This window comes from Magnolia sinica, chromosome 16, assembly GCF_029962835.1.
Source record: "Magnolia sinica isolate HGM2019 chromosome 16, MsV1, whole genome shotgun sequence".
Taxonomy (NCBI): domain Eukaryota; kingdom Viridiplantae; phylum Streptophyta; class Magnoliopsida; order Magnoliales; family Magnoliaceae; genus Magnolia; species Magnolia sinica.
Genome location: NC_080588.1, coordinates 1,282,901 through 1,304,696, shown reverse-complemented (window position 1 = coordinate 1,304,696; position 21,796 = coordinate 1,282,901). Strand labels below are relative to the sequence as shown.

Below are 21,796 nucleotides of genomic sequence, written 5' to 3'. Positions count from 1 at the left end.
TCCTCAAAAGGGTTTCAAGCTTTTTTGGTTCACTTGGCAACAACTTCGGCATTTTAGTGCCTACTTTGTCAAGCTGGAGATGAAACAGGGTTTGCAAAGTGCACCCAAACACAGCATCGAGTGTCGTTTGGATCAAAACAGCACTTGGGTGCCCCTCCAGAGGGTGTGTCCAAACGGGTCCTAAGTGCGTTGCCAGTTTCGCTTGTGGTTAGGGGTTTGAATCCCACTCCCACCAACTCTATTTTTTAATAAAAATTTCCTCCTGAGTGACTTGGTTCAAGTCATGCCGAGTCATGTTGATCTGACTGAGCCATCAAGTAGATTCGATGAGTCTATCCGAGTTCAGGCTAATTCAGGCCAACCGTTTCCCAGCAACTCAGCTCAAAATCGTGCCAAGTCAAGTTGACTTGGACAAGTTTCGAGTAGAGTCAGGGTTTTGGAACCGTGCTTTATTCAAGAGGCAATTGTAACATAGGGATACTTCACAAAAATCCATGATATGCAAATGCATCATTCTGACACCAATACAAATCTAATCGATTTAGGCCATGAAATCAAAAGATGAAACACGTACCCACCAGAATCCAAGATGATGGAAATCTTCTGGTGATCCATTTTCGTCATCATTCTTTCGCAACGGCCTCTTGAGCCTCAGGAAAGTAATCCTGCCTGAAAGAGAGAAAACAATAGAAAAAGCATAAACATTGCTTCCTGCATCCATTTGAAAATGATTATGAAAAACAAAAATGATTAAGAAAAAAAAAAGCGCATGAAAGCATGTCTTGAATCTCATCGATGGGGACATAAGTAAAACCTTTTCTAACGATAATGCAATCTTATTGAGAGATGCTCCAATGTTATAAGAGCTCTGTAAGTTATAATGCTCCTACTTGTATCGGTTTACTTGGACACTCCAATCAATCTATTGGAACTATCCATTCAGTCCAGAACACATTTAACGGGCTACCATGCAAAAATCAGGCTTAGATGATCCAACCCATCCTAGATTTGGCCTTATTTTCTATTGTTATCCTTTTTCCAAGCCATGGGTGGGGTGCTGCCATTGCCTTGAAAAAAAATATGATTCCTTTCAATTATAAGCAATCCATGATGGTCCTCAACAAACAGCTGGATCAAATTTTTTATTGGACCTAATTGTTTGTGGAAATAATCTTGACTGTCCATATTCAAGGACATTGCTCAAATGGTTAACATGTATCTGATAGGTGTGACATGTGCATGGTAGCCTAAGGAAATATGTGTTGGACCTAATGAACAGTCTGGATCAATGGATTGGACTGGCCAAGTGTCCCAATGCAACTAGGAGAACTATTACTTGTAGTGCTCTGAGTGCATTGGAGCATTTCTCAATCTTATTAAACCCAAACCAGAAAAGATACAAGAAAGGAATAAGAGCAGGAAATAGACAGTGAGGGATCGGGAATCAGGATAAAGGGCAGCATGGGCAGCATGGCATAAACAGTAATAAGCAACTATTTCGTTAAATAAGCAAACAAAATGATGCAGTCCAGAGTCCAAAAGCACGCCAAACAACTATCCAGCAAAGCAGATTGTGGTAGTTCGAGCTTCGAGGAGGTGGCATTGGTCATGTGGTCTCCACAGACGTCTACCGCAGAAGGCACACCATTGTGCCTGATGCGTAATGGTGCTCAGCGTTACGGCATATGGACCCATTTATTTCATATATTTTTTCCCACTTTTTAACCTCTTTCCCCCTAAAAAAGCAACTGCAGTTGGGAGTTAGATTTGACCACATTGTTGCCTCACAACAACATCAAAAGAGGGGATTCGAGTGTGAATAGAAGCCCGGAGTGATTTTGGTCCATCTTGGGGAAAATCAAAAAAATCAGTAAACCAGCTCTTTTATTTCCTTCTTTGGTGATAGATTCAAACATAATAGGCCTCAATCTGGTCATGCTGCTCTTTTCCGGCTTCTTGAGTCTTTATGGTTTTGGGGGCTTTTGGCCTTTCTGTCGTCTCTGGTCAACTATTGCTGTATTGTATTTTTTGCTTTTTGGTTGTTTTGTTCTTAGGTTAGTTTTCTGGTTGTTGTTTTTGTTGTCTAATTTTCTTTTTTGCTTTGTTGTTCTGTGGCTCTTAGGTTAGTTTCCCTTCCTGTTATCCTTTTCTTGTTTTCCATTGGCCTTGGGCTTGCAACTTTATATATATATATATATTAAAAGGCCTCAATCTACCAAATCATGCTTGATTTGTGTTCATTTGGGGCCTATTTCCTTGATTTTCACAAAACAAGGCTCTGAAAAAGATGAATATTAACTGTTTACTTCCTCTAATTTCTTGAGGAAAATTGTTGATCTAGCTCAGAAACATTTGTGGATGAATCCCACAAAAGAAATCGTGTATATAGATTAGAGATATGCATTAGAACATTACATTTGTGGGAAGAAACATTTGTAGGATGAAATCCCACGGGAGAAATGGTGAATCCGACAAAGAAACATTTGTGGGATGTGTCATATTAGAATGTTAGGGGCAACCAGCTAATTACTACTAAGCTCATGAAAATTTATTTGTAAACATTTGTTTAGGGCTAGTTACCAATCATGCATACTCAGGAACACCATTATAGCTTATTCATTGCCGGCAAGACATGTATAAGGCTAAGGAGAATTAATTTGCGGGGTTTTCCCATGTATTAGCAAGTTGGAGATGAGATGGAGACGGTTCTCTCCATGTGTTTCTTCTCATGTTTGCAAGGCGAAACATGAAGATGAAATAATCCAAACCAAATATCTAGGAAAAGGCTGGTATGACGACGAGGACGACGATGACGACAGCGATGTCTACTGCTTCTTAATAAACATAAATGTTACACGCACATCTTTCTGTTACATAAGCTGAAATTTTATTTTTATTTTTTTTAATTTTTTTAAAGTTGAAAAGACAACAATTAATTTCTAACTGCATTACATTACAGAATCGATATTCAAAAACTCGCACTTGGAGATTATAGTTTATTTTCTAATATTGGCAATAAAATGGTATAAATTTGTATTATGTTTTACCAAAACTAGAAAGGAAGCATGCACTAGCATTGATATAGAAAGAAAAAAAAAATGAAGCATATAGTGGGTGGGACGATGTTGGCACACAAGTGCGTCAATGTGAGCCTCTGCCATGGCTGGTTCTAGAGCCAGGGTAAAAGAGGAAGGCTGATGCTAGGTGGGCAGCTGGTCATAAAACTTCTGCCAAATTACATTTAAAGGCCGACCCAAATTTCAAGTAGAAAGGCTACCGTGTTTGGTAGATGCATAAAAATCAGTTCATCTCATTTTAGTTAATAGTAGTTATGCATTAGATCAAGATCTTTAATGCATAACGAGTCCATGTTAACAGTAATTATGTATTACAAATCGAGATCTCTAATACGTTGTTACCATCAGTGTTCGAAATATCGGTATCGTGTTACGTATCGCATTCTTGGGATATAGATACGTATCAGTTATTGCATGGGATATATCGGTTGTATCGTGTAATGTATCGCTATTGTTGGAAACATAGGGAAACATTGTGAAATTGGTTGAATTTTTCAATGAAACTTCGGTGATTGTTCAAAAAGACATCAATACACACTTATAAATCAAAACATTCAAAAAAAAGTATACATAATAGCTTTTCTTTATATGGAGTCCTAATCTATGCGTTGTCTAACTGAATTGATGCAAGTATATTCAACGTCTATTCATGTAACTTATAAATGTAAGAAGACGTGTGAAAACATTAGCAATACATTCAAAAGCAAAAGAAGAATCACTAGATTAGGTTACATGCATGTTTGATTTGATGTTTGGATACAAATTGCAAACTATTTGCAAGAAATTGGGAAATTTTGATTTTGATTTTTTTTCTTTCTTTCAATTTTCCGCAACTGTGCTCATTTCCTCCGAATCTCAAAATCGAAGCTCTCAATCCATGATTTTTCATACAAAACATGAAAAATCATGGATTCGTAACAATTTGACACTAATTTAACATGATTTACAAAAAATAAAAGGATCGAGATTCGAAAATGCTCACCAGATCAAACATGTGGGATATATCGCACTACTTGTGCGTTTCATATCGCACTGCTGGGATACAAGATATATCGGTCAATATCGTCGATATTGAAAACATTAGTTATCATTAACTAAAATGAGGTGAACTCATTTTTAGGCATCTACCAAACAGGGCCTAACAGGACCTACGATGATGAACAGAAGGAAGCATGTAGAAAAAACTAGATGGAAATAGTTGTTCCCATTTTGCATACGGAATGGATTAGTAAGTCATGCAGATGCAATCGTTTTGGTTATAATAATAATAAAACATTATTTGGACATAACACTGCTAGTGGCCTATTAAAGCAGTAACACAAGCTTTTCCTACACTCCAGACCAAAGATTAATAATGCCTTTGCCACCAGTCTTTCCACATAAAGCAAATAAATATTAAAACCAAACCGTAGCATACCGAATTTTACGCGTAAGCTGATAAATGCCAGTCCCTGCCATTGCAACATTTACACTGAAAAGGTTCCAGTTCTTCTGCACCTCGACATGATACGACCAAGAAATTAGAATCTAAGCTGGACAACATTACAGACTCCAAAATAATGCAAAATAACAAATGAAACAATTATTATTTTTTTTCTTCTTTTTTTCTTTTAGAGATAACCAAAAAAAAAATGCTTTTCCTTTCAAACTCAAAGGGTACTCAATAACGTAAACATTCGAGAAAGGAATCACATCCGAAGTAAATTATTTTTGTCGTAGACTAATGCTTCTAAGGTAAATGGCTGAACCAAGTTGGGTTCCACCACAACACACTCACAGTCTTCCCAAAACATCATTTGAGTTAGCAAAACTCTAATTAATCAATGATTTACTCTAGAGCCCAATCAGATAATCCCAAATAACTCAAGGCAACCAGATGCTTTATCAACCCAATCAATGGTTATAAAATTTCAGGCCAGACATGAAGAACAAGGAACAACAATTGGGTTGGAAATGGAAGATGGATCCTGTATAGTGTGGTTTACATTATGCATTCTCAACTTTACCATATTGTAGATATTTCTGAATCATGGGCTCTTGTTTCTTTTATTATTTTTCTCTTTTGCCCTTGGTTCCAAGGATATTTTATGTAATTTGGGACATCACTTAATATAAATAAGAAAGGGGATGGACTCTAGCTTAGTTAAGAGTTTTTTCTCTCCCCAAGGTTTTTCTCTTTGACATGGCATCAGAGCAAAAAAAGCACCTAGGATTTTCTTCTCGTCCTCCCTTCTTGACCTCCCTTTCTCCTCTCTTTTTGTTCTTCATTTCTTTCTTTTTCTTAGATTTTTCTTACGGTTTGAAAGCCGTTGCAGCCTAATTCGCAAATGAAAGTGACTGAGGAAGGATCTTGCGGCAATTTTTTATTTTCTTTAAAAGTTGTTGGACAATCAATTTTGATCAGGTTTTTAAGGCCTTTTTCTTCCAGTTTATTCTTTTCTAGAAATTGGCCTGTGGCAGCTAGGGTTTGCTCGATATTTTCGTTTGAACAGTTTTTTGGGTTCTGTGTCTCAATTTACAATGATTCTTTTGTAGCCGACAATCAGGTATTTGAGGTTTGCTTTTATTTTTTAAGATCATCAAGATTTGTTGATATCTGGTGAATTTAGCCGTATGATCCCATTCCTCTCTTTGGTGGTTTAATTTGAAGCTACAAGGATTGGTGCCCTTTCGAATTTTTTACGACTTTTCTTAGACTCCCCAATCAATAGTCAGTTATAAAAAGTTATGATTATTATTATTATTAAAAATTTTAATTTTTAAATTTTTTTTTTTATTATTATTTTTGTTTTGGGGGGGGGGGGAGAGATTTTCCAGTATAACCACCTGATTTTTAGGCTATTCCCGAATAAACGCATGCTTTCAAAATATTTAAAGCAAAACGCTCAAATTTTGCAAATATGGAGAAAAAACAGCCTCTTTTACCCTGCCTAACAGTCAACAACGGAATTGTGCCATTAACTTGTCTAAATGACGAATTTGCTACTAAACCTTTACTTTGTTACTGTTGTACTCAGTGCAAGGGGCAAGTGTGCGGAGGATTCTACCGGACCTACTTTTTATGTATGTGTTTGATCGACGCTGTCCATCTATTTTGTGATCTCATTTTAAGCAATGAGCCAGATCTGAAGCATAGGTAGACCCTGCCACAGGAAACGCTGGTGATGGAATGCCTACTAATAAAAACATGTTGGGGCCATGAAAGTTCGGATCAATTTGATTTTGTGTCTTCCTGTTGTCCATGTCTCCATGGCCTTACCAACAGGTTGGATGGCCCTGATAAACATCAGGTTGGTATAAAAACATGAGACGCAGCTTGCGTATTGGATCTGGGGATCCACCAAGGTGGGTGGGATCCCTGACTGTGGGGCCCACCTTGATGTATATGACTTATATCCATGCCATCCAGCTGTTTTGAAAACTCATTTTAGGGCATGATCCCAAAAATGAACCATATCCAAATCTCAGGTGGAGCATAGGACACGAAACAATGGTAATAAACCATTAAAAAATTCTATGTGAACAAAAGTTTTGGATCAAGCTGATATTTGTGTGGTCTCTTCATCCAGGTCTTAGTGACCTTAGCAACAGGTTGGATGGAAAATAAACAATTTGGTGGCCTGCATGAAGTTTTAATCATGAGGATTCAATAACGACTGTGTTTTTTGTGGTGTGGTCCACATAAGATTTGGATCTGCTTCATTTTTTGGATCATTCCCCAAAATGAGGTGTCAAAGTAGATGGATGGTGTGGATGTAAAGCACATACATCATAGTGGCCCACAGTTATTGATCCACCGACCTGGTGGATCCAGGGATCATAAAAACCGCACCTCGGATTGCGGGATGTGGATTTCCCACCAAAGCCTTTTTGAGGAACTTCCTGTGCTGGATGCTTGGTGGGACCCACCGTGATGTTTGTGGGAAATCCACCCTGTCCATCCGTTTTGTGAGCTCATTTTAGGACACGAAACTAAAAATGAGGCGGATCCAAAACTCAAGTAGGCCACACAAGAAGAAAAATTGGGGAAAGAAATGCCTACAGTTGAAACCTTCCTAGGCTCCACCATAATGTTGTCATGCCATCCAAACCATTTGTAAGGTCGTTCCCACTGGGATGAAGTGAAAACACAAAATTAGCCCAATACAAAACTTTTGTGGCCATACGAATGTTTCTACGATGGTCATTGAATCCCCACTGTTTCCTCTCATGCAGCATATTTGAGTTTTGGATCTGCCTCATTTTTGGTTTCGTGTCCTAAAATGAGCTCACAAAAAGGATGAACCGGTGGATTTCCACAAACATCACGATAGGCCCCACCTAGCATTCTAGTGCAAAAAGTTCCTATGAAAGCCTATGGCATGAAATCCGCATTCCGGATTGCATATGAAACTACCAGAAGTGGAAGCGGGTTGCATGGTGTGCCACACACCACCGACCTGACATTACCAAGTTATGTGGACCCCATTACAATGTATGTGTTATATGAAAACCATCCATCCATGTTGCGAGATCATTTTGGTAAATGGGACCAAAAAGCAGTGGGGAGTGAACGCCGACCACACCTACCCAAAGAGGTGGATCCAAACCTCAAGTGGACCACACCACAAAAAGCAATGGGGAGTAAACACCTACCCTTGAAAACTTCTTGGAGGCCACAGAAGTCTTAGATCAAACAGGTATTTGTTTTTTTTTCCATTCATCTGGGACTTCTTGACCTTATAAAGAGATTAGATGGCAAATAAACATCATAGTGGGCCCTAGGAAGGTTTAACGGTAGGCATCATCGTCCATACTGCTTTTTGTAGTGTGGTCCCCTTGAGGTTTCTATCAGGCTCATTTTTAGGGGTGTCCTAAAATAATCTTGCAAAATGATTGAATGGCCTGGATATAACACATACATCAATGTAGGGGCACATAACTTGGTAAACTCAACACACCACGGTGGTCGGTGGTGTGTGGTACACCACGCAATCTGCTTCCTCCAGTAGCCACGTCGCCAGTGGGCGGTGCTATGAGTGCCCCTCCATGATGTATATTTTTATCCACACCATCCATCCTTTTCAAGATCATTTTAGGGCATGAGCCAAGATCAAAGTCTCTGTTGGAACACACCGCAGGAAAACAATGGCAATTGGTGGGTAGTTTTGTCATTTTAAAAAATACAATTCATAAACTAGAGGGTATATAACAGCAAGCGGTTGAATGTCTAACGGTGCAAACCGTAGGTGTTTTACTTTAATTTTTTTGAAGGCATGCAGTTATTTGGAATAGCCTAAAAGGTAAGCGGCTATATGGGAAAATCCTTTTATTTTTTGTATTGATTGGTGTGAAGTCTTGATATTTTAGTACTCTTTTAATCGTTTAAGATAAGATATGGATTCATCATCACCTATGGTTGAGAAATCTGTCATGATAACAGGAATTAGTGACATTTGCATGTCGCTATCATAAAAGCCAAATACAGTGTACTTCTTTTCTTACAGAACATTTTGTTTCTTACCATTCTGTCTCCAATTCACAAGTCCTTTATTTATGCTCTTGAATGTTCTTCCTCCACAGTTCCGCTATTCCTAAAAATCTTAAAGAGACTCTTAATTCTCCCCTATGTCGAGAAGCTATGAAGGAGGAGATGGCAGCTCTTGAGCATAATCATATATGCGAGAAGATTGATTTATCAATTGAGAAGAATCCAGTGGCTTGTTATAGGATATATGCTCTTAAGTACAATCCTGAGGGTAGCATGGCTCAATATGAAGCTCGTCTTGTGGCTAAAGGATTTACACAAACATATAGTGAGGATTATTCCAAGACTTTTTCTTTTGTTGCTAAGATGAATTCGGTATGGTAATAATTTTTCTTGCTACTGATTTGAATTGGTCGTTGCACCAATTAGATGTTAAGAATGTCTTTTTGAATGGTAATTTAACCGAGGAGATTCATATGCTTCGTCCTAGTTATGCTATTAATAAAAATTGAAGGAAAGAAAGGTATCTTGTCCTAATAAAGCTATATATGGTTCAAAGCAAGCTCCTCAAGCCTGGTTTGAGAAGCTTAGTCGGGCTCTAATCCGTATTGGATTTACTCGCATTCACTTGTGAGTGTAATGTAGATGATATCATTATTACAGTTGATGGTGTTGGTGGAATTTCTGAGTTAAAACTCTATTTGAACAAGGTTTTCGAATCAAAGTTTTAGGACCGCTAAAATACATTCTTATAATTGAAGTCTCTCATTCTAAGAAAGGCATCGTTTTCTCTCAACGAAAATATGCCCTTGATTTCTTAACTTCAATTGGTTTTTTTTATCAAATCGATTGATTCACCATTAGAGATTAATAGAAAGCATTAGGCTGATGATGGGGAACTTCTTGATGATCCTCGCATGTAACAGCATTTGGTTGGTCGGTTGATATATTTGATCGTTACTCGCCTAGATCTATCTCATGCAGTTAGTTTGATAACCAGTTCATACATGCTTCTTAGTCCAATCACCTCGAGGTAGTTCGTCGCATCTTACACTACATTAAGTCTTCTCCGGAAAGTAACATCTTGTTTAGCTGTGAAATAATATTAATAATGAAGGCTGTTCTGATGCAAATTGGACAGGCCCATCAGATGATCAATTCCCTACAACAAGATATTATACTTTTTACAGAGGTAATCTCGTTACCTAAAAGGGTAAAAAGTAGACAGTTGTGCACAATCCAGTGTTGAGGCTGAATACTGAGCCATAGCAAATACCATATGTAGAATTCTGTGGTCAAAAATTTTTGTTATTGAATTGGAATTTTCAGTGAAGACTCTTGCGCTTATGTATAGTAACAATCAAACTACAATTCTTATTGCTTCTAATCCTTTTTTTTAGGAGAGGACGGGACACCTTGAAGTTGTTGTCACTTTATTCGTGGGAAGGTTGTTGTTGTCACTTTATTCGTGGGAAGGTTGTTGTTGTCAATAGTTCTACTCCCTTTGTTTTGCCTACTGCTCAACTTGCGAATCTCCATTGAAGTTGGACGACGTATTCTTGGCAAGTTGGGCATGATTGATATCTATGTATGAACTTAAGGGAGACTGTAGCTATTTATTGATCGTGGGCTCTCTCTCTCTCTCTCTCGGCCCTAAACCATACGACCAAACAGACCAAACCCCTAGACCGTACGTCCGTATGGGTATGATCGTACAGCCAGCCCTCCCTATCTTTCCCTCTTAATCCTTGCTCATTTTCCCCTTTAAGATCCCTAGCCCTAAGCCTAAAACCCTAACCCAATATCCTAGCTCTCAAAACCCTATTTCTCCACAAACACAAATTCTCCACAGCCCTAATTTTCAAATCCCCAAATTTCCTAACCCTAGAATTGCACCAAAACTGCCCATTGAATTAGAACCATGCCTATGCTAATATAAGAGTTCCAATCTCTCATTGGGCCTTAGGTTCCATGCTTACGTGATTCGTGCTGTTGTGAGATTATGAATTTAACATAATTCTGAATGTTATTGCATTTTTGGTACTCTTTTAATCATGGTAGGATAGCATGTTATCATATTTGCCAAAACTGCCCATTGAATTAGAACCATGCCTATGCTAATATAAGAGTTCCAATCTCTCATTGGGCCTTAGGTTCCATGCTTACGTCATTCGTGCTGGTGTGAGATTATGAATTTAACATAATTCTGAATGTTATTGCATTTTTGGTACTCTTTTAATCATGGTAGGATAGCATGTTATCATATTTGATTTACTTTGATTCATCTATTAATAATCTCCACAGCCAAATGGATCACATGTTTGCATCATGGGCTCTAGAAAGATATTAACTTTCAACGGTTAAGGTCCATTATATCCATTGTTTCATGTGGTGTAGTCTATTTGAGTTGTGGATTGGCCTCATTTTTTACACATGCCCTAAAATGAGCTTGTGGAACGGATGTAATGGCATGGATATCACATATTCATCACGGTGGGCCCGACATTCTTGTGCGTGTAGAAATACATGAATTCAATTAAAATTCTCATGATTTTGAAGGTAGTAATTTCTCAAAAAAGCAAACAATTGTAAAAAGTAATAATGACCCATTTACAGGGCATTTACCAGTAATTAAGAAAATCAAACGAGCCCTAAGTATTTCCAAAACAAACACTATTTTTTAGGAATAATCTTGTTTCAAAAATTTACCATTTCTATCTTTAACAAATAAGAAGCTCAAAATGATACCAAGTATAGCATGAATTAATCACTACCAAGGATATGGTGGAGAGTGCAAAGACAAATGGAGAGACTCAAAGGGAAAGATCATGGCTACACACTACACACACATAAAGAGGAATACTTTCGCACTGGGCTACTCATCTCCACTCTTTCTGATGTTGTGACCCACTAGAATTTCATATTTGTCTCATTTTTTTAGCTAACATCCTAGAATGAGAGAGTGCAATAGATGTTTGGAGTGGATTTCATACAATCATCATGGTGACCCCACAGCATTTGTTGCACGAGTCCCTAGTAGTACAGTGAAGGCAGGCTACACATAGAAGAGAGCAAGCTACCTGCATTTAAGTCAGTTGCTTTTTGCAGGTAAACTCTAAGCCGTTTAAAGGCTTAGTGCGGTGAGATCAGAACCATCTATGCCAAGCATCTAGATTTTTATGACAGTTTTACCCTCTAATAATAAAAGTTCCTACAACTAATTGCGGAGGAAAAAATGTCCAAAAGCTGCTCATATTACGCATAGTATAGATGTTAGGTACTACCAAATGGAAAGGAGGAATCAAAACTCCAATAATTATAAATATAGTGTTGGTGAGAATCTCAAACTTAGTGCTTTAAGTAATGGGTTGAAATTTCCCTAAAGCTGGTGAAATCAACCGTACCGGAGTAATGACTGTGCTGTAGCGCGACCAGATAACTCCAGTGCATGTAACAGCTGAAGGTCATCAGATAAAGATGAAAAATAAGTTCAAATCAATAATCTGGAACGCAAAACATTAGGAAAAAAAAAAAAAAATTTCCTTCTCAGGCACGGACCTATTTGCTGAGGATAGGAGATCTTTTCAGGTGGCTTTGAGAAGTCTGCGACATTGGCTATGCTGATACCCCATTTAAATGTAGGAGCCCAAAAATGAACTGCAGTTAACAGAAAGTTATAGTGGCGCATGTAAAAGAGCAGAAGTAATTTATGACATGAGTATCCAACAATATTAAACAGAATAGCAGACAACAGGAAAAGTATGTGGAACATCCATTTTCTTTTTTTCTTTTGAATAGCAGCAGAAATTATATTGAATCAGGAGAGGAACAAAACAACTCCAAGAGAGAAAGATGATGAGGAATGATACTGAAACAAAAACAAACCAAAAACCATCTTCGCAAAACTCTAAGAGACACATACAAGAGCTGGCTCTGTATTCTTGGCAAGAAGAGACATTTATATGGAAATGTTGTTTTGTTGATACTGAATGCTTTATTGTTTTAATTTGAGATGTTGTTTGGTTGTCAGTGTCCGAAAGAAAACATTTTACATTTTTATAAAAAAAAAGCAGTATGATGCAAAGTACCAATGGAACTGCATACATTTAGTCCTAGAAAGATGAGAGTTTGCACAGATCATTGTAATCAGGTACTGCTCCCACTTCAAATTAAGCTCCCACTCCTGCTTCCCAGCTGGTTTTTTTTTTTTTTTTTTGAAAGATGAGAATTTTATTGAAAAAACAGGAAACTACAAGCCGAAACAAAAGGGAAAGACAGGATAGCAACAAGAAAAGAAAAGATACAACTAGCTACACACGCACGCACACACAAACAAAAACACCAACTGAAATTAGGGTGCCCAATCCCTGAAAAGTACTAAGACTCTGGAGAAAACCCCTGCTACAGAAACACTAACATTCCAAAAGCACCTATTATTTCTTTCCGCCTGCATAGCCATGAGGAGGATTCGCAACTTATTTTTTCCCACAGCTCCTCCCGAGTCCGCATTCCAGCAACAAAACAAATCATCCAACGCTTTTGGCATAACCCACGAAATACCGCAAGCCTAAAAACACTCCACCAAGTATCGGCAGAGAAGGGACAATGGATGAAAAGATGATCTACAGATTCCTCTGCCTGAAGACAAAGAAGACAGACATTTGGGATCTGCATGCCCCTTTTCCTCAGGTTATCGACAGTTAGGACTCAATTCCGACCCAGCAGCCATCTGAATACTGCTACCTTCGGAGGAACTCCATAGAACCACACAGATCCTGTGTGGCAGCGAGAGTAGAACGTTGAAGCCAAGAGAGATCAGCTACCTTCCCTGCTGGTTATACTTTCTAATATTTTGGAATAGACACTCCCCCGCACCTGCACCCCGAATTTGTTGCTGCTTAATGCTTCATGCAACTATAGGTGGGACGACAAGACATGATGAACTGTCCAGATCAATGCTTGATCTTCACAATATAATCAATATGGACAGTCCATTCCATAGACAGTGATTGGATGGTTAGGATCATCCAATCAGAGTGATAACATGATGGATGGTCCATCACTAATTGAACCTCTGTTACAATCAATGTGGACTGCGCATTTCATATCATCATTGTCATCATTCCTACAGAGCCAAGAAGCAGCAAACAAGATTTAAACCAAAATAAAGGGTATTAAGGTATCTAGCTATAGAAACTCTAAAGTCAAGCACAGTATGATTCTTTCTTGTCATGGAAGTAGTATATAATGTTCTACAGTCAGGTTTTCAGTTTGTACAGGTGGGGCCCATGGCCTTGGTTAATTGATCCATGCTATTGGTATGATGGGACCCACTGTGGATGCCCCAGGCATTACAAAACTTCCCATATTGGAATATCATGGCTAGGGATTCTACCACCCATCCAGTTCAATATGTACATCTTTTGCATTATCTTTTTCTTTCTTTCTTTCTTTCTTTCTTTCTTTCTTTTTTTTGAAGGGTAACGTGGGATTTTATTAAAAGGCATAGGAACGGGATCAAAAAGGTTGATTAAAAGTCATCCAGCTGATACAAATAAGAGAATTCCCCCCCAATTGCACTGAAAAGCCTCTAAAGGACACCCCACGAAAGATTTATCTGCCCTAGTTCCATGGCCATCCATTAAGCCTTGTAAACCACTTGGATTGGGGGTGAAATTTTATCAAGAAAGGTTTTGGCATTGTGATGCAGGACAATTAACCAGTTGCTCTAAAAGCTCGAACTGTTAAAGTATGGCGAATTAATCCCTTTATCTCATAGCCCAGGCCCCACATCGCATGGGTTAGGACCTCGGCCGAACCCCCTTCGCGGGCCCCAAATCACATGGGCCGCCCACCCCGAGTATGTCCCCGCATCCCACGGGCTACCCTACTCGAGCCTGGTGTGAAATGCGCATTAATCACCCCCGGTGAGGAGTCTCGAACACGAGACCTCCTCCGTGGGCCGCACCCACCCCGAATGTGCCCCTGCATCCCACAAGCGACCCCACTCAAGCCCGGTGTGAAAATGCCCCCGTATTAATCACCCCCAGTGAGGAGTCTCGAACACGAGACCTCCTGCTCTGATACCAATTTGATGCAGGACAATTAACCAGTTGCTCTAAAAGCTCGAACTGTTAAAGTATGGCGAATTAATCCATTTATCTCATAGCCCAGGCCCCACATTGCATGGGTTAGGACCTCGGCCGAACCCCCTTCGCGGGCCCCAAATCACATGGGCCGCTCACCCCGAGTGTGTCCCCGCATCCCACGGGCTACCCTACTCAAGCCCGGTGTGAAATGCGCATTAATCACCCCCGGTGAGGATTTATCTGCCCTAGTTCCATGGCCATCCATTAAGCCTTGTAAAGCACTTGGATTGGGGGTGAAATTTTATCTAGAAAGGTTCTGGCATTGCGTTCTAGCCAGATTGGCCATCATAGTATTATCTTCCTAACCACATATTTATTGGCAACCAATTGAAGAGTTAGGATTTTTCCCATTACATATTGACATGCCAAGCACTGAATTTTGTTTAGTCCATTTACAGCTACGACACTAGTGGCATCCGATCAGATGCCTAAGAAAAGACTGACAGAAAAGAAAGAGATAATTGTATTCAGCCAATGGCAAAAATTATAGGTCTAGGATGGTGGCCCACCAAATTAATAACTCCTACTGACCTAGGCATTTGCCATATATTCAGTCCAGATGCTGGAGAAGAGCAGCCCTCAGCTTCCAAAGTGGCCCACAAACCAATGCATTAGAGCTTTCATCCTCTTACGGATCCATAAGAAAATGCTAATATACAGGTCATTCATTGCGTAGAAGTTCTAAACAGTTCCCTACTCACATCAAATGACATAACTAGTAATCAGAACAACAGATCCGATTGGCCACTTTGGATATAACCCATGGCCCAAGATGCAAAGGGATTAGACTGTGGCAGCTACCAGAACAGTGGCCTACATAAGCAACAGTTAGAGCAGTGTTCCATATTCAACCAGAAAGCTCAAAATAACTGGATGGTCAGACTTCCACAGTCACATAATTATTGGCCTATAGCCAACCCATATGGTAGGATGAGCGTAACTAAAATAAGGATGTTTGGATGGATGAATGTTTGGATGGATGAGTGGCAAGATGAGGAAGGATAGAAGTGGAAATGAATGCATTTGAGAGAACTTAAGAGTAGCCCCAAATCCAATAGGCAAGAAGGTGAGGGAAAGTAGACTTAGATGGTTTGTCCATATGCAACGGAGACCAAGAACTACACTGGTTGGGAGTAAGTTGGTTCAAGTTGAGGGCTCTAAATGGGCAAAGGGACGGTCCAATAGGACGGGGGTGGATGTAGTAAGAGAAGACCCAAGGAACTATGGTTCAACCGAGGATATGGTTTGAGATAGTGGAATGGAGAAACAGGATTCATGTAGCTCACCCCAGTTAATTGGGATAAAGCTTAGATGATGATGGAGCCAATCCATATGGTGTCCCACCAGCTCAAAAGTATTGTCACCAGACATTAATGCGGGGACATTTTCACACTAGGCTCAAGTAGGGTGGCCTATAGGATGCAGGGGCACACTCGAGGTGGGTGGCCCGTAGAATCCATGGATTTGGGGCCCATGTGAGGCGGGTGGCTCGTTTTAAGCGAAACCCATGAATTTGGGGCCCACAAGGGGGCGGAACCAATGGATTTGGAGCTCATGAGGAGGGTTCAGCCGAGGACCTAACCTATGGACTTGGGGCCTGGGCTATAAGATAAAGGGATTAATTCGTCATGCTCTAACAGTTCAAGCTTTTAGAGCAAGTGGTTAATTGTCCTGCATCAAATTGGCATCAAAGCAGGAGATCTCGTGTTCGAGACTCCTCACCGAGGGTGATTAATACGGAGGCATTTTCACACCAGGTTCAAGTAGGGTGGCTTGTGGGATGTAGGGGCACTCGAGGTGGGTGGCCCGCAGAACCCATGAATTTAGAGCCCGTGTGAGGCAAGTGGCTAATGTTAAGCGGAACCTATGGATTTGGGGCCCACGAGGGGGCGGAACCCATGGATTTGGGGCTCACGAGGAGGGTTTGGCCGAGGACCTAACCCATGGACTTGGGGCCTAGGCTATGAGATAAAGTGATTAATTCATCATGCCCTAACAGTTCGAGCTTTTAGAGCAAGTGGTTAATTGTCCTGCATCAGACATGCTTGCCATGTGTATGGTAACTGGTGAGGAGGGAACTCCATAGAACTTCTAAGCAGTCAGTGACACACATAGTAGCATCCTCTAAAGTTTAAATCCCATTAGAGAGATATTATTTTGGGAGAGAATCTCGTTAGAGATACAGAGGGTCAAAAATCCTTTTTCCCCCTGAAGTGTCAGTATTAAGCATTGAATTGCATTCCGGAAAAATGTTTTGTTTTGAAGTGGCAACAAAAGGTGCCAATAGCGCTTGTTAGTTCCGCGGAGATGTGCAGAAATTGCTGGGGGGGGGGGGTGGCAACTAAGCAGGCCCTTAGGGTGCTTTTGTATGGAGAGGGTTTTGGGAATCGAGAAAGTTGTATCGCACTTTTTATGATCTTTTCATGATTGTGGAAATTTCAATTCGAAGTAGAAAGTTCTAAAAGGTATCAAATGAGGTAGGATTGAAACCTTTACTGAATACTTTGTCCAAAAAGCACACCCTCCTCAAATGCCACCTCTTCGAATTTGCAAAAGTTGTAGTTAAAAAATCCAGATTCAGTGAGCAACAATAAACTTCCTTGGTAGAAAAATCTAATTTCATCAAATACTTTTGCAAGACTCGCTAAAAAGATCCTAAAATGAATTCTTCCAACTTTCATTTCGTAGCACCATCAAAGACGAGTTCCCAGATGGCCCTCCTTAACACATCCAGCAAAACCTTGATTTTGGTAAACAGGTTTGACATACCAAATTGATCTTGCCATCTCAGAATGAGGACAACTAAGCCCCATTTCAAAGAAGACAACTCCTAGTATTCCTTTATATTGCATACCTTATTTGGTATGTAGAGAATTAAGTTATCCAGCTGTTCCAAGGAGAAAGATTTCTAAGGCTTGTTCGTTATATTCATTGAACTTCATGATATATCTAAGGCTCGTGCTTTGTATTCATTGAACTTCATGATATATCCTCGGTATGTCATCCAACACTTTTAAATGGCTGTGGTACCCATGTTTGTTGCTTCAATTTTAAGCAAAAATGTCATACCCATGATGTCCACGTGCCTTGCCAAGCAGAGTATATATTCTATGAAAATGGGATCTTCAAGCAAAGATCAGCTTTCCTTCAACATCGACCGGCATAACCCTATACCAACAATTTTGGCTGTTAAAAAACAGGAAGAGAGAAAGCACCAAGGGGCTGATGCCAGAAAACCTCTGATATAGCATCTGTACTCTGAATTCAAGACTACTGATAAAACCAAAAGGTCGGGCAAGCTGCAAGCTGGCCTATTAAAGATTTGACCATCCCATATTGTCTTGATTGATGATATAGACCAAATTCTTGGTCCAGTAATAAATATGAGAAGACTATCAGATTACATTCTTGAGCCCATGGGAGGAATCAAATATGATCCTCAAGTTCATCTTTATTTATTTCCATTAGTTGTTAGGGTTGATGTGAGTTATTAAGTTTCTCTTTGTATTTTCGTCACAGTTTGGTGAGCCACTCTTGGGGCATTAGACGATGTCAAAACAGCATGAAATTGGTCACCACGCACACGCACGAACTGTCTGGTGAGCCACTCATGGGGCATGGGCATCAAACGATGTCAGAATAGCATGAAATTGGTCGACACACACACGCACGCATGTGCAATTGATCACTAGTTTCAACCAATGAATCATTAGGAATCATTCCAGAGTCTTGGCTTCATCTAATATGATTATTTTACAGCACTTTCAGATCTGGATTTAAATAACGTCCTGACTCATATCAGCCCGTCGTTTACCTGTTTCCATTAATTAGTAGAGCAAGTTATGATCTTGGGTATTAAATTTTCTTCTACTCTCTTCTCCTTCCTCAATTGTATTGTTTTCTTGCCCACAGCCCTAAACCTCTAAAGCCCCAGCTGCTACCCTTTACCCCATAAGTCATAACCTTCCATTTCCAAAACCTTTAGATCTAAGCTCTTACCTCAAATTTGTACATGTTCTCAACCACGCATCCCCTCAATCCTAAATCTACCTAGCCATTCAACCCAAACATCTTAGATCCACAATCCCAAATAAATTCCATCCCTTGAAATTTCAATTGCAGACCCTCGATACCCTTAAATTTGTTTATCCAAACATAAATCAGCCCTTAGATCTCAACCATACAACCTTTGCACAACAAACTCACACCTACAATCAAATCCATCCTAACCAATAGACCCCAAATCTGTCCTTATCAGCTCATGTATTACTGGCGAGATGTCGAAAAGAGCAAGATATTTGAACTATTCATAAACGAGTATTCCTATCTGAACATCCATTATTACCATGACCACCCTATGCTCAATTTATTATCCAAATTATGACGATCCCTGCTATTATCCTCCTTTATTGCCCAAATCCGTACCTTTATGGGGTTTTATAGTGATCCACACTCATAACCATCCCCTCGCTATGAAAAAATGCCACCGTGTGTTAATCAAAAGTACCCCGTTGACAGATGTTGTTATAGGCAATGTTTTAAATATCGACGATATCGACCGATATATCCCACGATATATCTTGTATCCCAACAGTGCGATATGAAACGCACAAGTAGTGCAATATATCCCACATGTTCGATCCAGTGAGCATTTTCGAATCTCGATAGTGTCAAATTGTTACGAATCCATGATTTTTCATGTTTTGCATGAAAAATCATGGATTGAGAGCTTCGATTTCGAGATTCGGAGGAAATGAGCACAGTTGCGGAAAATTGAAAGAAAAAAAAATCGAAATTTCCCAATTTCTCGCAAATAATTTGCAATTTGTATCCAAGCATCAAATCAAACATGCATGTAACCTAATCTAGTGATTCTTCTTTTGCTTTTGAATGTATTGCTAGTGTTTTCACACGTCTTCTTACATTTATAAATTACATGAATAGACATTGAATATACTTGCATCAATTTAGTTAGACAACGCATAGATTAGGACTTCATATAAAGAAAAGCTATTATGTGTACTTTTTTTTAATGTTTTGATTTATAAGTGTGTATTGATGTCTTTTTGAACAAACACCGAAGTTTCATTGAAAAATTCAACCAATTTCACAATGTTTCCCCATATTTCCAACAACAACGATACATTACACGATACAATCGATATTCCCATGCAATAACCGATACGTATCTGTATCCCAAGAATGCGATACGTAATGCAATACTGATATTTCGAACACTGGTTGTAAGCACCCCGCACAGGGCTGACAAGTTGATCAGAGCACAATAAGAACCATCTCAGTCAACCCAATCAAGTCGGTCAAACCCAATTAGCACAACTTCAAGCCCAAGTCCAAGCCCAATTCAAGCCCAAACCTAGGCCCATTAGTGCTTGGGACCACGATAAGGCAAAACCTGGTGGACCAGGGGGAAAGTGCCAACCCAAGAGACCCCCTGCAAAAAAATGGGGGCCATCCACATGGCGGGCCGCACGGTGTGCCACCTACCACATGGACACCTTCCATCTTCCATAGAGAGGTTAGGTGGGGTGATGACATCAACCAGCTTCCTTAGCAAACGCACTAAAGTGAAAAAGACCTTGATGCCCTTACCTTTAGCCAAAACTGCGTCTTTGCCCCTCGATCCAACCACCCTGATTGCACCACGTGGCAGTAGTCAATCCCAAACCCTAGGAACCACTTTTACCCCTGTACTTCCAAAGTATAACCAAAATGCCAAAACCCTATAAATATCACATTCCCTTTCATTTCAACCCATCTTTTAACTTCCAAGTCTCTTAGCGTCTCAGGTTCTTAACTTTCCATCTTCATATCCCATCCATCCACCGAGGGGAAGAAAGAGTAGAAGGAGAGGAGTTCCAGCCCAGGTCAACTTAGCCAAACCTAGTCCCCAGGCACCTGAGCCATCAAAAACACCAATCCAAACCACTCAAGCCAATCCTTGCAACCAGCCCATCCACACATCACCCATTTCAAGGCTCTGATCAACTTCATCCATATTGGCATTATAGGCTGTAAATGGTAAATGAAATCTGCTTTATAGGCTTTCATTCAAAAAAATAGAGCCGTTGCCATCTCCTCATTTACTAGTAAATGAAAACTCCCCTTTTTGCTGGTAAATGAGAAGGGGGCTTTGCTAGTAAATCATTTACAAGTAGTAAATGATTTACAAGCAAATTAGAGCATCCAAACAAGTAGTAAATGATTTGTTTGTAAATCATTTACTAATTGCCCCATTCCACCATCCAAACGACCCCTTATGGACGGATTGTATCATCCATCACTGTGATTTTCACGTTTCAGCCCATGAAATGTATGATGAAGCGAACGTACGGTCTGGATTGATCGATTGGGCTGTCCGATCCATCCTACAGCTAACCAAATCCATCTCTCTAACCATCTACCAATATTTCAATATGCTAATCGAATCGGATCGGATCTTGATTACTACCTATCAAATTAGGAATCAAAACAGAGATAGTGGAATTCTTTCTAAGAGGACTTTTATCGAATACGTAAGCTACAAAAGATTATCTAATCAAGCAAAACAACACATATAAGAAAGAAAGAGAGAGAGAATGAGAGATTGAAAAGGGGATGCGACGAACTGGTTTTCGGTCCGGCAGGATGGTTCCAGAGCGCTTGAATCTTGGAGGCAGCCATGGAAAGACTCTCTCTCTCTCTCTCTCTCTCTCTCTCTCTCTCCGCGATCGGAGAAGAAGGTCAAGTGAGGTAGATATGAGAAGAACTTTGATACTCTGGCAGAGTATGATAGATGATACGCAGGCACTTAGAAATGGCATACTTAGCATACAAGTAGTTAATTTTAACTGTCAAAATTCAGCCCTCGGTGTGAATGTATCGGAAACGGATCGGCTACTCACGCTGCCACTAGCCAATGGCTAGTGGTCGGTGCTCCCTGGGCCCCACCATGATGTGTGTGTTTCATCCATGCCGTCCACCCATTCTTCCCTATCATTCTATGGTATGAGCCCAAAAATGAGGTTGATCCAAATCTAAGTGGACCGCATAGTGTTGATTGAAGGGTCACTATTAAAAACTTCTTGGGGCCACAAAAGTTTTGG

General features: G+C 39.9%; 1 protein-coding gene across 2 annotated transcripts; it reads right to left on the bottom strand.

The window, feature by feature from the left end:
- Window positions 1-464: 464 nt before the first annotated feature.
- Window positions 465-21,448, bottom strand: LOC131228621 (mitochondrial pyruvate carrier 4). Of its 2 annotated transcripts, none has more exons than XM_058224401.1 (5): window positions 21,320-21,448; window positions 12,103-12,201; window positions 11,949-12,001; window positions 4,495-4,568; window positions 465-669 (listed from the first exon to the last, which is right to left on the bottom strand). In XM_058224401.1, exons 1-5 carry the CDS (start codon window positions 21,372-21,374, stop codon window positions 624-626), a joined length of 327 nt encoding a protein of 108 aa, XP_058080384.1. In that variant the 5' UTR covers window positions 21,375-21,448; the 3' UTR covers window positions 465-623. The 2 variants fall into 2 exon arrangements, with proteins under 2 accessions (XP_058080384.1, XP_058080385.1); XM_058224402.1 differs by lacking the exon at window positions 21,320-21,448 and adding an exon at window positions 12,649-12,700.
- Window positions 21,449-21,796: the final 348 nt, after the last annotated feature.

Excerpts from the sequence above, each read along its gene's own strand:
- LOC131228621 (XM_058224401.1), bottom strand. The coding sequence starts at position 21,374 with ATGGCTGCCTCCAAGATTCAAGCGCTCTGGAACCATCCTGCCGGACCG. Across the intron at positions 12,002-12,102 it reads CTCCTATCCTCAGCAAATAG|CTGTTACATGCACTGGAGTT; the intron begins GTCCGTGCCTGA and ends GATGACCTTCAG. Across the intron at positions 670-4,494 it reads CAGCTTACGCGTAAAATTCG|GCAGGATTACTTTCCTGAGG; the intron begins GTATGCTACGGT and ends TCTCTCTTTCAG.